The sequence below is a fragment of the Meriones unguiculatus genome, chromosome 3 (assembly GCF_030254825.1).
Source record: "Meriones unguiculatus strain TT.TT164.6M chromosome 3, Bangor_MerUng_6.1, whole genome shotgun sequence".
In the NCBI taxonomy this organism is placed as follows: Eukaryota; Metazoa; Chordata; class Mammalia; order Rodentia; family Muridae; genus Meriones; species Meriones unguiculatus.
Window position 1 is genome coordinate 34,613,296 of NC_083351.1, and position 17,016 is coordinate 34,630,311.

Genomic DNA, 17,016 nt, shown 5'->3' on the forward strand with positions numbered 1-17,016 from the left:
TTTATTTCAGGCGGTCTTGGGCAATTTCCCCATGAACATGCTGGGATTCTCCTGTGGAAGGATCACAGACACGTACTACTACACCAGCCATTTTACAGGGGTCTGGGAATCCCAAATCAGGTTCTCAGGCTTCTGTAGAAAATACTTTCACCCACTGAACCATCTCCCCACGCCTAACCAGAAACTTTTTGATGTACTCAAAAAGTTTAAGAGCTGGCAGAAAATTTGCTTACTTAGCAAAGATGCCTGGAGCATACACACTCTAAAGAAAATAAAAGGTAAACAAAGTTTAAAGTGTTTCTAATTTCAGATTAACTATGCTCAAGGAGGAAATCTGTGAAAACACTCTAAAATCTGAAACATTTCCATTCCTAATCATTTCAGACAAAGGATCTACCCTACATCTAACTGCTTTTTTAAATGGATAAACACTGCTTGAAGTTTTCAAATTGATTTTTTTATTTTAAGCTAATGAAAAGTTCTTTGTTAAGGTATAATCAAGTGACTTCAAGATACATGACCAACACACATCCCTAAGAAGCTGCCCCTAAAACAGTTTTCTTTAAGTGTTATAATTGGTGTTCCTTAACTAGTATTCTTCAGTCTATTAGTAGCCTCACAGTCTAGGTACCATCAGTTGCTTCCTTTTAGAACTTTACATTTAGTATGAACTTTAGATACCATCTAACCCAAATAAGTTTTCTCACTATTAGGCTGTTTTGGCCATGTGTACCTTAAAAGCCAAGCCACATTAAAGACATTTCTGAGGCTGTGCTAATTAGCAACAAAAAATGTTATCTGCCAAGATGATGTAGAAAGCAGAGGGAACCCTGAGTGACTGTGCAAGGAGGGGTCGAAGCTCTAAGTGAATGCAGATAAAACTGCATGAATGTGTATGGCTGACAGCCACATCAAGGACTCAGAACCATGGGAATGGCAAAGCCTTCCCCAGGTGAGACTCAAGGGCTGGCAAAGCTTTCCTGTGGTCCAAATGCCTGTATTTAGGAATAATCCACCAGCATGTTAAAAACCATCAGCTGCAGCTTCCTCTGAGTCTACATGACTGCAACCTAAGACTGCTCCCTGCAGTGACCTCCTACTGAGAATAACCAGACCCTTCCTCTGTGTTGTATTTAACAAAAGCACTAAAGTGTCTGGTTGTTGGATAGTTGGTATCTCTCCTGCTCACACACTGCCCACCAGTGTCTTTGTGTCTGTCTGTTCTTCGTTCTCTGGTCACCCCCAGTCAGGTTTGTAAAGCAAGCTGTGCTGGACTCAGCAAGTGGTGCTCAAACTATGTAGAATTTGTACTGGTGAGACGAGGGGATGCTCCCAGAGAGGCAGGTAAACAAGACAGAGAAGAGTGAAGAAAAGTACGGTGCAACTCTAAGCTTTAAGTGTAAAGCATGAGGCAAGCAGAATCTAGATAACAGTTCTATGTTAGTGCTTTGTGGAGAGATTTGTACGGTCTTGTGAATGAGGGATGAGAGCAAGGCAGGGCCATAATTCTTAGACCGTGTTCTGGAGACATGTCCTTGGTTCCCAGGAGAAGGGACAGTAAGTAAATGCTAAACCCTGCAGCCAACAAATCTACTATTACTGTTCTAACTCAAGAACTTACTATAAACACGAATACATGCACTAAATCCTGACCAATCCCACCTCTGGTTTCTGCCAAACCACACTCGGTTACACAGATCCTGTTTTCCTGGCGTGTTAGACAAGTAGCAGGGTTTTTAAAAATAGAAGGGGCAGAACCAGAAAAGGCACTGCTGCGGTGATCTTTTTGTACACTGTGTAAAGACCGTATATTCAAATGCTGATTTTTATGCCAGGAGAGAGCTGAATATAGGTCAATCTTTGGTATTGTTATTCTTTTGCTGCATCATATTTTGTAAACACTTCCTTCAACACCTCCTTATTAGTTTAATAAAGACCTGAACTGCCTATAGCAAAGGCAAGTAAGGGAGGCACAGATAGGAATTCCAGAAAAGAAAGCAATGCTAAGATTCACCGGCCAGACAGGAAGGAAGAAACAGGGTGCTAAGACTGAAAGACTGAGGAAAGGTAACAAGCCATGTGGCATAACATAGATTAATATAAAGGGGTTAAGAGCTATTTGGGGAACAAGCTAAGCTAAGGCCAAGCTTTAGTAATTAATAAAAGGTATCAGTATCATAATTTGAGACCAAGAAAGTCCTGTTATATTTGGCAACCAACAGTCATAAATCATAGTAAAAAACCTAAACATACAACGGGGGGGGGGATCAAGGTGCTTGGGAGACAGATGGGTTCACTGCCATTCCCAAACACATAATGAGTTCATTTAACCTGATTTCTTTTCTTTTCTTTTTTTTTTTTTTTAGAGGTAGGGAGAGGAAGGAGAACAAGAGGAAGGAAAGAGGAAATAAAAATATTAAAGGTATTAGTAGCTAAGATTGACTATATGAACCAGTTTATTTAATGAGTTCACACATTGTACTGTTTTGAATAAACAAAAGAATAGCTACATTTACGTATTATATTAAGTACCTTTGAGAACATTGGTTCTCAAAAGAAAAAAAAACTAAGAAATATCTCAAAAAAAAATTTCACCATCATCAGCAATTAGTAAAATGCAAATGAAAATAAGAGATTTCATCATTCTAGAGTCTGAATGGCAAAGATCAACAACTGACAACAAATACTAAAGGGTATGCGTGAAAAAGGGAACCCTCACTCACATAAACTGGAATCAGGATAGAGAATTCTCATAAAATTAAAAATAAATTTGCTACATGACTATACCAGCTACACCACTCCTTGGCACATGCCCACAGGACTTGCCATTTGGCTCCACAGATACTTGCTCAGCCATGTTCACTGCTGATCTGTTCACAATAACTAGGAAATGGAAACAACCTGAAGTCCTTCTACCGACGAATAGGTGATAAAAATGTGTACATAAACACTATGGGCTACTACTCTGCTGTAAAGAAAAGGGAAATCATGAACTCTGCAGGTAAATGGATGAACTAGAAAAGCTCATATAGATGAGGCAATTCAAAGGCAGAAAGACAAACTGAATGTTCTGTTTCATCTGGAGCGCCTAGCTCCAAATCATCAGATTTGGGTACACATCCTGGAGTAAATGCAGAAACTAGAAAAGTAAAAAAGGGACAACTGCCTGAGAAGAATATGGGAGCAACAGAGAGGGGAACAGCAAGATATAAGTGATCTATCTGGTCAGAGATGGGAAAAACGGAGAGAGGCCTAATGAGGGAAGGGAGAGGGAGATAAATACAAAAGAAAGAGAAGAGGATAAAATAACGGTGAGGATGTTTGAAAAAGTCAAAGAATCATACCATTAACAATCTTCCCTTAAAAACTGTAATAGATACAAGTCTGTGTATAAATATGCAGGCCAGGTGGATATCTGTGAGTTCAAGGACAGCCAGGGCTACACACAGAGAAACCTTGTCTTAGAAACTGCACTCCACCCCCAAAAGCCCCCTTTGGTTCTCCTAATTAACATGCTCAGACGCCACATGCTCACCACTGCATCCTAGCCCATTCTAACACAGACCTCCCCTTTTTCTCTTCTTAAAAGTTATACCTGCAGGGGGCTGGAGAGATAGCTCAGAGGTTAAGAACAATGGGTACTCTCCAAAGGTCCTGAGTTCAATTCCCAGCAATCACATGGTGGCTTAAACCATCTAAAATGAGATCTGGTGCCTTCTTCTAGCATGCAGGCAAAACATTATATATATAATAAATAAAAATTCTTAAAAAAAGTTATACCTACAAGGTTATTTGCTGCTGTTTTTCTGCCAAGTTAACTTTTCTTCCCAGCTTAAGAAAGGATCTCTGTTTGAGTGTGGTTTGTGCCTAATCTGGCTGAAGGAGAATGTGGGGTCTGCTAACACATCCCTGTCAGAGTGCCCCATAGGTGGAAGGAAGCTGAGCTGCAGAGGACTCTGAGACTAGACTAGCTGCCTGGGAGAAGCAGACACCAGACCAGCTGCAACCTGAGGGACCTAGAAGGACTCCATCCATCCTTATGAACTGCCTGCTGTGGCCTGTTCCAGATTCCCAGCTTTCTAAGTGTCATCCATGCTAGACTGGTCTTTGGTGATGCAGCTGTCTTTGTGTCATTTCTGCTCTTATACGTAACCCCTCAGCCACAGTCCTGTAAGTTACCCCAAAATACTCACTGGTATGCCAAGTTGAATCTTGTTGGTATCTGTACTTTTGTCTGCCATGGGTTCCCAACTGGAATGAGTAAACGTGTGTGTTTCATATCAGAAAAAGTTTTGTCACACAGCACTGGGGTAATTGAGTCCTTGTCTCAAACATGGAAGATGAGACCAGAGAAATGAGATGGAATGAGATAAGATGAAGGCAGAGAAGAGTAAGTACGATAGCAGAGCAGATAATGGCACTTGCCACATAGGCCTGATCCCTGGAACTCATGTAAAGGTAGAAGGATAGAACAACTCCATAAAATTGCATTCTGACCTTCACACACATGGTTTGGCAAATGAGGACCCCCCCCATAACAATAAATTAAAATACTAAAATAAAATCATAAAGCTGCCACTTGTATCATCCACCTATTGGTGGACATCATCCTATTTACCATGATCAACTCCTTTTTTAATTGAGACAAGATCCCACTATGTAGCCCTGGCTGGCCTGAAACTTGCTATGTAAAACAGGCTAGTCTCAAATTCACAGAGATGCACCGGCCTGCCTCTACATATCAAGTACTGGGATTAAAAGCTGTGCTATCACATTTAGCCCTATATTTTCTTTTATCTAGTATGTAATTGACATTTATTTTTTATTGTCTGTTTTCCCCAGTTATACAGTAAATTCATGAAAAACAGGGATTTCTATCCTTCTTGTATCCTGATATATTCCCTAAATGCCTAGAAACATAGCTACCAAATAAATACTATTTTCTGGCTCAAATCAACAGAATAAGTTATAAGTGCATAGTAAAGAAAATCTGCTCATTCCACTCTGAGAAACAATCTACGCACTTCACAGAAACACAAAAAATGACCAAGGTTTAGTTTAGGCTTTGGAAACAAAGTAAATAATAATAAATAATAATAATAAAACAAAGATAAATCACAAAATGAAAGCAGATGCAGAGGGCACACATGGTTCATGTGCTTGAGAGGATGAGGAGACTCCTGCAAGTTCCAGGCATTAGACCCTGATCAAGAAAACAATGTGAGGGTCGAGGAGATACCTCCGTGGCTAAAGCACTTGTGCTGAAGTGTGAGAGCCAGAGTTCAAAAAGCTGGGACTGAGACATGTGTCTCCAACCTAAGCTTTCTTACAGCAAGATGGGAAGCTGAGATGACCATGGGGCACACACAGTGGCCAACAAGAAATCCTGCTTCAAATAAGGTGCACAGTGAAGACCAACACCCAGGTTTCCTCCGACCTTCACACAACATTCACGGCGGCACACAGATGCCTGTGTACGTACACACACACACACACACCATCAAACACCATCACATATAAAAAGAGGGAAATGATGACAACACAATATCAACTATAAGAGAAACAAGTATGGACTGTCTGGGATATTTCCAACTAGAAGCACATAGACTGCTAACTGTTCAGGGAGCACATGTTCACGTATTAAATAAGCCTCGTGTCCAGACTGTGCAGAGAAAGAAGCAGGACAGAGATATAATGGGGACCTGGAGGACTGGGTAGGAGACCAGGTCACTTCTGAGCATTAAGCTTTAGGTTCTCTAGAGCAGTCCAATAACCTGATACACACCAGTGAGACCCTCCGTACTCTGCGACTCAGCATTAGACCCTCAAGTCTCCCCCAGGGGCTCTAGGTCCAGAGTTAGAGGTAAATCCAGCAGTACAGTAAGGGTGGCATGCATTTTCACGGTGGCAGACATCAACAAGGACCTCACCTTGTCACTGTCATCATGACAAATGTGGTCGTGATGGATGGACTGGCACTGAAAAGAAGCACCAACACTACCTACGAGAAAAAGGAAGGAGAGTTAAGCAGCAGTAATCCCTTACATTAAACTGCTTTAGCAATTAAAGAGACTTAGGTCCATTATCCCATCTAATCCTCAAACAAGCTTGTAAAGTAGCACAACAACATTATTTGTGGATTTTCAAAAGTTCCATGTGCATGCACATGAGTGCATGGAGGTCAGACAACAACTTGAAGGAATTGGCTCTGCTTTCTCCTATCTATCCTTCTATCTAGGGACCAAGCTCAGGCTGTCAGACAATCTGTAGGCCCAATCTGGAGTTTCTTCAGAGAAGAAAAGCACAGACACTGATTTGCAAATAGTGGAAACGCATATCTGAAACTGAAGCCTGGTTATTCAAATCTGACTCATCACACTGAAGCACAGCAAGTGGGCTACTTTCCAAGTAAGCCCTAAAAGCATCCTCCAGGAAGGCCAAGTCTTACATTTCTGTTCAGTGTACATATACTGTCAGGCTGACCCTACAACACATAAATACAATTTACCCAGGCACTGATGGCATATGCACTATGGAGGCAAAGAAGAAAGATCAAGAGTTTAAAGACAATGGACAAAGGACAGTAAAAGTTTCTTTTTAAAATCTATGTCAAAGCCAGATGTGGTGGCACACACCTGCAATCCCAGCATTCAGAGGCAGAAGCAGGTGAATCTCTGTGAGTTCGAGGCTAGCCTGGTCTACAAAGCAAGCCCAGGACAGCCAAGGTTACACAGAGAAACCCTGTCTCAACAAAACAAAACAAAACAAAAATCTACGTCAAATAAAATATCAAGTATTGTTAAGCATGGTGTCACACACCTTTAATCCTAGCAAATGGCAGGCGGAGGCAGACGGATCTCTGTGCATTTGAGGCCAGTCTGGTCTACAGAGTTCTAGACCAAAGAAGTTATATGATGAGACCCTGTCTCAAAACAAAACAAAAAAAGAAAACCAAACAAAACTATCAAATATTTTTGTTAATTTAAACATGAACATAACTAGCACAGATTACTGTGGGCTTATCTGTGACTGTCTCTCTATGGTACCAAGGCTCACCTTTAACTTGCACTCATCCTCTCTGCCCCAGAGTGCGTTGGCTATAGGAATATACCACTGTGCAAGTCCTAATTACCTGGGTTTTTTCCTAAAGTTTTTGGTTACTACTTCACATCATACACAAAACAGTAATTAAAAGCTCTTTATAATATTTAAAAAATGAAGCCAGATGTGGTGGCAATGCCTTTAATCCCAACATTTGGGAGGCAGAGGCAAACGGATCCCTATGAATTTGAGGCCAGCATAAATAGTTCCTGGATAGCAAAGGCTACATAGTGAGACTCTGTCAAAGAAAGGAAGAAAAAAAGGAAAAGGAAAAGGAAGGAAGGAAGGAAGCAAGCAAGCAAATTTTAGGGGAAAATTATCATTTCTGTTGTTGTTTTTAATATGTAATCTCCAAGAAAAAAAAATAGTAGTGACAAGAAGATTACAAGTATGAGGAGGCCAATCTAGTCTAAACACAGAATTCTAAATCAGCAGGAAAAAACTAAACAAAACAAAAACAAAACCTGTGTGTGTGAATGTGGGGTGTTAGGGAGAGTGTGCTTTTATTGCTGGGGCCTCATGCATTCTAGGCCAAGTGCTCCAGCACTGAGCCATATCTGTAGCACACACCCTGTCCCAGTCTTCTGAAAAGTTGATATAAACATAAAGCCATAAATGAAAAGTTGGCACATATAAACTGGACATGGTGGTGCATGCCTGTAATCCTAGCACTTGGGAGGTGGGGGCAAGATCAGGAGTTCAAGGCCAGCCTGAGCTACTTGTGGGCCCTGTCTCAAAAGAAAAAGTAAAAGTTAACACACATGACTCTGGACTAGAGAATAATAAAAGCCTTTAAAAGCCTTTCTCCTAACATTTGAGAATACGACTTTCAGAAAAGCTTAGCGATCAAGAAAGCATGCCAACTATACTTGGTAACTATGTTTTTGAAAGAAATTTACCCAGGTAAAAACTGTATCAGGATGAGAAATACAGTAACTACTTTCTAGGGAGCCACAACTCTGAGCCACCTTGTAATTAGGCTTGTCTCTCCTAATCCTCCCTGTGGAAGATCCTGGTTTGATAATTTTCCCAGTGCTGGGGACTGAACCAAGGGCCTAATGCATGCAGGCAAGCATTCTACCATTGAACTACATTTTCCTAGCTAGACTAGCCCTAGACCCATCACATAGTCTTTTTGTTCCTTTATTAAAAATAAAGGTAATGTTTCTACAAATTCAAACTGTGAGAGGGAAGTCAAATGAAGACAGCAGGCTAGGGCATTTGGTGGTGAAGTGTGTGCTGTACACGTTTGACTCCCCGGGGCATACACACAAACCAGAAGCCTGACACAGTAGCAAAGGCGTCTGCAATCCCACTGTGCCCTTTGGGGAGATGGGAGGCAGAGAGAAAAGAATCTCCAGAAGCTTGTAGGTCAGCAAGCCTGGCTTACAGGTGAAGGGACTCTGTCTCAAAAACAAGAGCTTGTCTTCTCACTTCCATATACACACCCAAACCCCCACACATGCAAAATAACACAAGACAAAATTATTTTTAAAAATACTTTTAAACTATAAAGGATAAAGAAAAATACCTTAAGCTGGACGTGGTGGCAGATACTTTTAGTTCTAGCACTCAGGGAGGCAGAGGCAGGCGGATCACTGTGAATTCGAGGACAAAGTGAGTCCAGGATAGCCAAGGCTACACAAAAAATTCCTGTTTCGGAAAAAAAAAAAAAGAAAAAAAGATACCTTAACAGATTGACCTGTTAACTTCTCAAATGCACAAGAGCTTCCTAATCTACATAGTATAATAATCTCCCAATTCATTTTTATGGCATTTATTATACATTTAAAAGATAGCACTGGAATAAAAAGACAATTGTGTATGATGACACACACCTTTATTCCCAGCACTTGTGAGGCAGAAGCAGGTGGACCTCTGTGAGTTCAAGACCAGCCTGACCTATACATTGAGCTCCAGGCTAACCAAAATGATACCCTGTCTCAAAAATAAAAATAAGAAAACTATCCCACTTTTAAGACTAAGAATAAAAATAAGTAAAATTGGGCTGATGAGATGGTGCAGAGTAAAACTACTTGCTGCTTGACAATCTTAAGTCAGGCAACCACAAAATGGAAAAGAAAAGAAAACCCTGCAAGCTGTCCTCCGACCCCACACATACCAACACTCTCATGCACCCACACCAATAAATGTAAATAAAAGTATACTATTAAGTCATATTGCTATAACTCGGTGCTTACTAGAGACTGTTGGACTGGCAAAAAGAACTGTAAGAACTGACACGTTATGAGCAGTCCTCTGACAGGAAGATCAAACATAGCTGGAGCTCCTTGTGGAAAAGCCCAGTCTCATGACTGTGGCTGAGGCCGTAATGCCCCAGCTTCCCCAGCCCTGGTGAGAATGAACACTCCAAACAACTGACTCAGAAAAGCTCTTCTAAAAGAGAGGATTAAAATAAATGACACTAGACTGGAGGCAACATCTGAAATAATTCAGTAGTTATGAGGTTAAGACAGAAGTATCTCGAAACGTAAAGGTCAGAGCTGGGGAAGCGGTTTAGTAGGCAAGCATAGGAGCTGAGTTAAAATCCCCAGTACCCACATACAGCAGATATGAAACACCAGCATCTTATTCTCAGCAGTCCTATAGGGTGATGGGATGCAGAGACAGGAGAATCCCAGAAGCTCATGAGCCAGCCAGCCTGGTGGTTTATACAGAGGAACAACAGGCCCAATCTCAGGGCTGACCCCTAAGATTGCCCTCCTAACTACATATGTAGCCATGCCTGCAATAGCAAACACACACTGATAGAAAGGTAAAGGCCAGCCTGGGCTACACAGCTCAATCAAACACGAATAAACAAACAAGCCAAATGCATTCCTTTAGGCCTAGCTACTTCAGACACTGGTGTGAGACGGTCATTTGTGCCCAGGAGTATGTGGCCACCTTGGGCAAGTTAGTAGGACCCTATCTCCTAAAAATGAAATGAAATCAGGGCTGAGGCTACAGCTAAGTGCTAAAGCATTTGCTTAGCATGTGTGAAGCTGTGGGTTGGATCCACAGCAATGAAACAAGCAAGCAGACAGTTACATGCAAACCCGGACAAACCTTACACACTACAAAAAACAAAACAAAACAAAAAAACCCTAATTCACTGTGAACAAGTGAAAATTCTATGAAGGCTGGGAGAAGGCTCAGTGGGTAAAGTGCTTGCTGTACAAACATGAAAATCCAAGTTCAGATCCCCATCATCCACAAAAAGCTATTATCTGTAACCCTAGCACTGGGGAAACAAAAACAGATGGACCCTGGGAGGCTGCCTGGCTATTGTAGCAGAAATGCTGAGCCCCAGATCAATGAAAGATTCTGTCTCAAAAATAAGGTTGGTAGAGAACAATAAACCTCTCTGACCTCCAAACACCACACACACACACACTGATTTCTTTACTTTGTTTGTATTTGGTGAATACACACAAATATACAGGCGCATGTGCCCATGTAGAGGCCACAGCAGGATACCAGGCATCTTACTCTATCACTGCTCACATGACTGCCGTAAGTGTGGGTCTCCTGCTGAACCAAAACTCTCATTTTCTGCTACTCTGGCTGGCCACAAAAATCTCAGGAGCCATTTGTCTCTTACCCCCCACCCCCACCAAGTGTTGGGCCTCCATGCTTGACTCTTTATGCAGGTGCTAGGGATTCAAACACAGGTCCTCATGCCTACAGAGAAAACATTCATAACCCTCTGGGCAATCTTCCCAGGTCCTAAATGATTTTAAAAAGAATATTTTCTTAGAGAGGAGCCTATATGTTTCACATAATTACCAAAGGAGCCAAAGGTACAAATACAGAAAATCCCATTTTAGCAAACAGGAGATGCTGGGACCACAGGAACAATCTGGATCAGAAGTTTAGCAAGGGAAAAGGCAGGTAGTATTTTGTAAAGAGTAAGCAGGTGTGTGAAGGAGACTGGGGCTGCAGCTCAATACTAAAGTACTTGCCCACCAGTCATGAAGGCTGGTTTGACAACCCCCCCACCCCAGGACTTTAAAAAAGTGTATAAAACCCAGGGAAGAGAGAGCAGAAGAACAAAAATCAAGGTATGGTACATAATTTTGCAAAACTTAGATAACACAAAGAGGTCAAAGCTGAAACAATGAGAGTAAAACAGAGAAGTCACAGAGCCAGTGTCAATGTCAGCTGGGACTTTCTATCCATAGGACCACAGTAGGAACACAAAAACAAGCTGGGCACAGTGGCCTGTAATCCCAGCCCTCAGGAGGAAGAGGCAGGGTTAGGGTGTGTGAGTTTGAGGCCAACCTGGCCTACAAAGCTAGTTCTAGGACAGCCAGAGCTGTTACACAGAGAAACTTTGTCTCTTTAAAAAAAAAAAAAAAAAGGAAAAAGAAACACAGAGTGGACATTATCTGTCATGTTCAAAAAGACTGTGAATGCAAAACTCGGTGGTCAATTCTGAACACTCATCTTTCTTGACCTACTGGTAGTACCCAGTTGATACAGTTCTGTAGTGGAAGTTTTGGTTTCTTTAAAAGCTCAGTTATGTTATGTAAATATGTTTTTGTTTTAATCCCACGTATGGGATTTTACTTTGGGCTAGTTTGTCCACCACTGATAATTGCCTCCAGTGGGGTGTGGTCTTTGCCTGCTGGTAATGGCCTGCCTTGTGCAGCAGGGAGAGGGGCGAAGTCTACAACTCTGAGGGACATAAATATAGGAGCCAGAAAGAGGAAGGGCAGCAGTTTGGAGAGATATGGGAGAGATGCTTCGTGGCCAATGGCTTGGATGGGATAGACAGAGGAGACTGTTTGCTGGATGGAGATTGGTATTGCCCCTTAAACAGCTGGGAAAAGTAAAGAGATCTGTGACCCCTCTCCCTGATAACCTTCTCTTCTGTCTGTCTTAGGGTTAAAGGGCTGGTGGAAGGGAGGTAGAGGTCTAAACACCCCAAATAAAATAGAGTTTACAAATGAGAGGAACACAGCTGTCCTCAAAACATGTTGCCACAGTAAAACAAGGTCATATGGCACCTCTATGGAATCTTATAAGGAACTAACAGTTTCCCAAAGTGACAGAATCATTTTATAATCCCAGTAAAATACAGAAGGGTATTTTCAGTTTTTCCTGGAGTACAACCCTATCAAAATGCGGGTTAGCAGTTTGCAGACTGTGTAATCACAGGAAAGTCACTCTACAAATCTTTTGCCTATCACTGGAAAATGAGAGTAACATGATCAGCTTCTATGGAAGTCACAGAGCCCCTCTGAGAGTTTAGTAACACAGGCATGGCAACACAAGCAGTATGACACACCTACAAAAGGTATGTTCCTGTAGCACAGACTGTCGCAGAGTTTGCATGAGTTAAGAATTTAGCAATGTCTAGCACAGAAACGGTAGAACTGTTACTGGGGGGGGGGGTGCCAGTGCTCACACCATGTACACATGCAAAGCCACATATGTGGCTTGTTTGTCACACTTGGCCTTTCCCCTTGAGACAAGCCCCTCCGGTAACAAACAGACACAGGTTTTTTACTGGGGATTTTTTTCCCCCTGAGGAGCTGAAATTAAATGGGGGGGGGGGGGGGGTTGAGGGGAAGAAGAGGAGGAGGAGAGGTTGAGTATAATTCTGCTCCTTCCTATGTACTATTTACAGCTCTCCTGAAAGCTACTGATGTGGAAGAGCCATCAAAATATACAAGTTAAAAAAATAAAAAGCAAACTTCAAAACAATAAATATACTAACTTCTTATTTATAAAAACAATCAAGCTGGGTGTCCTTTTAATCCTAGCACCTGGGATACGGAGACAGGAGGATCTCTGTAAGTTTGAGGCCAGCCCAGTCTAGACAGCAAGTTCCAGACAGCCAAGACTACACAGAGAGACCCTGTCTCAGGAAAAAACAAAACAAAACAAAACTTAAAATTAAAAATACAAGCTAGGTGGTGGGGGCAGATGCCTTTAACCCCAGCAGAAACAAGTGGATCTCTGAGTTTGAGGCCAGCCTGGTATACAGAGTGGACACCCAGGGCTACAGAGACAAACCCTGTCTCGGGGGGAAAAATACAAACTATTCGAAGTAAGTATCCCTTGAAAATAATATGGAACATCAACAAGCTTTTGAATTATTTTCATTTTCTGTAAGTATATGCTAGACTTGTGTAATTACCAAAGAAGGATGGAGGAGATCCCGGCCTGATGACAGGAGACTATCATGGAAGCTTGATGCCAGCTGGCCTGGTGTGTGCAGCAAGTGCTAAAGCAACAGAAAGACCCTGCCTCAAACAAGAGGGAAGGTGAGGATTCTCAAGGTTGTCCTCCACACCCAAGCCATGGTGCAGCCACAGCCACAGCCACAGCCAGAAAAACAGAGACAAAGAGAGATGACAAAGATTATTACTTATATAGTGAAGGTGAAATTATACAACCTTAAATACTAATTATATAATTACACATATGCAACCTAAGATAGCAATTTAACCTTCCTATTGAGGATTTTCCCCCCTTCAGTACCTCATGGTCTGACTGCCTTGAAAACCCCATAGCAGAGAGTTTTGTTTCTGTCAGCCAATGCCATAGTGGCTAGAGGAGGGAAAAAGTAGTAGAAGAAAAGAACAAAGAGAGCTAGAGATATAGTTCTGTGATGGACACCCATCTATTACCCCAAGGACCTGACAGCTAGAGATATAGTTCTGTGATGGACACCCATCTATTACCCCAAGGACCTGACTGCAGAGGGACATGGGAAGGCTCGGTAGAAAAAGCATCTGTCAGGCACTGCTGAGGTTATAAAATCTTTGCCCAGCCTGGAAGACATCTATTGTGACCTCAACTATCTATCAACTAACACAGCCAAGATTTCCATGAAAATCAGCTGATATGTAAAATGTACAATAAATCATTTCATTTAAGGCATTTTGCCTGTTCAAGGTTACTAAATTACTCTATCAATTTTTTTCAGTACCAATTACCTCACCTCAGATTAATTTCCAAACTATGTCTCATCTCATGTTATTTCACCACATACTTCTTCATCCATAACAACTACCTATATCTAGAACTAGAAACTTGGCCAAAAGGCCAGGTGTGGTGGCACGGTGGCTTTCTTAACTACTGAAAATGTTGTGGGACAAGGCATCACTAAGTAGCCCTGGTTGGGCTGGAACTTGCTATATATATAGACAAGAACTCACAGAGACCTGTCCAGAGGTAGGAGTTTGAGACTGGCCTGGTTTATACATCAAGTTTGAACCAGCCAGGGCTACATAGCAAGAGCCTATCTAAAAAGAAATGAAAGAAAGGAAAAAAGAGAGAAATCAAGAAATCAAGAAGGAAGGAAGAAAGGCAGGCAGGCAGGCAAGTGGACAGACTATGACCCTAAAAACCCATCATATAGATAGTGAACAAACTGCCAACTTTATTAAATACCATATTTGAAATGAAAGTTAAATGCACTGTAAGAATGATGTCCTAACATCTCACTGCAGAAGTGAGCCAATTCACCATCTAATGTCAGTCACGTTTGGAAACAACACTCACACACAAGTTCCTAGAAAAACCTGGCACTTAGAGGATAGGCTACAAGCAGCTGACTCCCAAGGACAGCGACTGAGAGGCCCTGGTTAGTGCCTAACCCGAATTCCCCATTAGTCACTTCACCCTAATCAAAGAAGGCTAAGGGAGTACGGCTAGAAGAAAGGAGTGTCTACACCCAGAACAGCCTAACCCCCGATTAGCCATTTCAAATATGGCCTTCTAAGGAGGCCTGCTAATGCTGTAATTTAAGTTTTGGCTGTTTTTACTTAATATGTTTGTTAAATCCAAGCAGATTTCAAGCTGCGAGAGAGTAGACTATTAATGGACTATCCACAGGCAAAAGAGTGAACAGCAGTACAGTTGGGTGGGTGTTTGGAGGACAAAGATGAGCCTGGTGGTATAACCCCTGATGACCAGGAAGGCACAGGACAAGAAAAATATCCGTGCTTTAGTGAATGATAACAACAAGGGGTGATGGGTGACACAGCACAAACCTCCTGGAAGATGTGAGAGCAATGGTAAAAGAGCCCCAAGTGTGAGGAAACACCAATGACGTAAATGTTCACAAAGAAAAGGAAAACAAAGCAATTCTGTCTCTATCATTTACACACAAAATACAACAACGACTTAGTTCTGAAGACATATTAAGACTCAAAAAACAATTAGGGATCACTACATGCAAATTGTCTTAATCAGCATATACTGCTACAAAACTATTTCAAGACAGATAAACCAGAAAACAACAAAAAGAATGACAGAAGGAACTCAACACTGAAAGTCAGACTAAAATTCTTTCACTAAACTGAAAGAAAAAAATCCTATAAAAGCAACTAGCCCCACAGTGCCACGCACTTGTAATCCCAACACTAAGGAGACTAAGGCAGGAGAATCCAGCATTCAGGGTCATACTCTGGCACCAGTCTGTCTCTATTAAAAGCAACAGACTCCTCACCTGGTTTCTGTGACTAATGAGACAGGTGTTCAAGAAGAGTAAGTGGAGAGAAAGGATCGTAGATCAGAACCTATTGGCTATGACCCAGAGGACACAGGTATGCACCAAAATGTACACAGACAAACATACTCTCGTCATCAAATAAGTGAAACACACTGATGAAGCCAAGCAAGCATGTGTCCCTGTCTCCCTGGCCACTGACACCATTACAGTCAGGTCATTTTCCCAAGATACATGAAAATTTTAATAGAAATTGTATTTTATTATTAGCAACTACCATGAACATTTTCAAAATACTTAATGGCCAAATAAAACATCTGCAAACGAGACTGTCAATGTGTCACTGCAGGCTTGACATACAAATAAGAAGACACAATAAAACAGCAGAGAGAAGGGATGCTGCAGAAGACAACAGCCATGGTCAAGATGAGCCAGCCCACCAAAGAAGGTGAGAGAGAGGAACGCCTAGGGACTAGTGCTAACAGAAGGCTGAGGAGACTGCTGACTCACTAGCTCTTCAGTGAGCAAGAAAGGGCTGACAAGAGACCGTAAGCAGGCTACTTTGTAATACAACCCTTCAGCAAACAGCCACTGGGAACTTACAGAACCTCTAGTTTAGAGATTCTTGCTCAAGCCACTGTTATCTATATATCCCAGATTAAAACATCAAGTTCACCCTGGCTTTAGAAATACTACAGCTACTTTTTAGATTGGGGGGGAGGGGAGTTTAAAAGCAAAAGCATAAGTAAAATCTGAATCCCAAAAAAATTCCACCCTTCCCCCCAAAATGCTATTGGTCCTTTTCACTAACCTGAAATGTTAGCATCATCTCAAACTATGGCTCATAGGGTGGGTTATGTGCCTCCAAGCCTGACGACCCAAGTTCCAGCCCCAGCCCCACCGTAGGAAAGAACAGACCACAAGTTGTCCTCTCACCTCCAGACAAGCACTGTGGTGTCCCCACCAAAATAATACATGCAAAATGAAAATAAATGTCAAAGTAAGGACTGGCCAGGCAGTGGTAACCACACCTCTAATCCCAGCACTCAAGAGGCAGAGGCAGGCGGATCTCTTAGCTCCGGGCCATCCCTAGTCTACAGAGTGAGTTCCAGGACAGCCAAGGCTACACAGAGAAACCCTGTCTGAAAAACAAAAACAAACAAACAAACAAACAAAAAAATCAACAGAAAATTTCTCAAACTTGGAAAAAGAGATGCCAATCAGATATGATTTGTTTAGGACACCAAGAGACAGAGCAGAAAGGAATTGTCCCTTGTTACAATTAGAACACTAAATACACAAAGACGGCATCCTGACAGAGCAAGAGACACCATGTGCAGTATACAAAGAACTAACAGGATAACAGCAGAGTATTCAACTGAAACTTTAAAAGAAGGAGGGCCTGGGCAGTGACTCAACTGCCCACCCAGACCATTATACCCAGCAAA

General features: G+C 41.9%; 1 protein-coding gene across 5 annotated transcripts in view; it reads right to left on the bottom strand.

Moving 5' to 3' along the window:
* Nucleotides 1-17,016, bottom strand: part of Rnf38 (ring finger protein 38) — a 104,994-nt gene that overhangs the window by 53,059 nt on the left and 34,919 nt on the right. For 4 of the 5 annotated variants that reach the window (XM_060379844.1, XM_021645974.2, XM_060379845.1 and 1 more), the window contains exon 2: nt 5,931-6,001. The exons of the other annotated variant lie outside the window; for it this stretch is intronic. In XM_060379844.1, the coding sequence (XP_060235827.1) occupies nt 5,931-6,001 (71 nt within the window). The remainder of the gene's footprint in view (nt 1-5,930; nt 6,002-17,016) is intronic. 5 annotated transcript variants of the gene reach the window in all.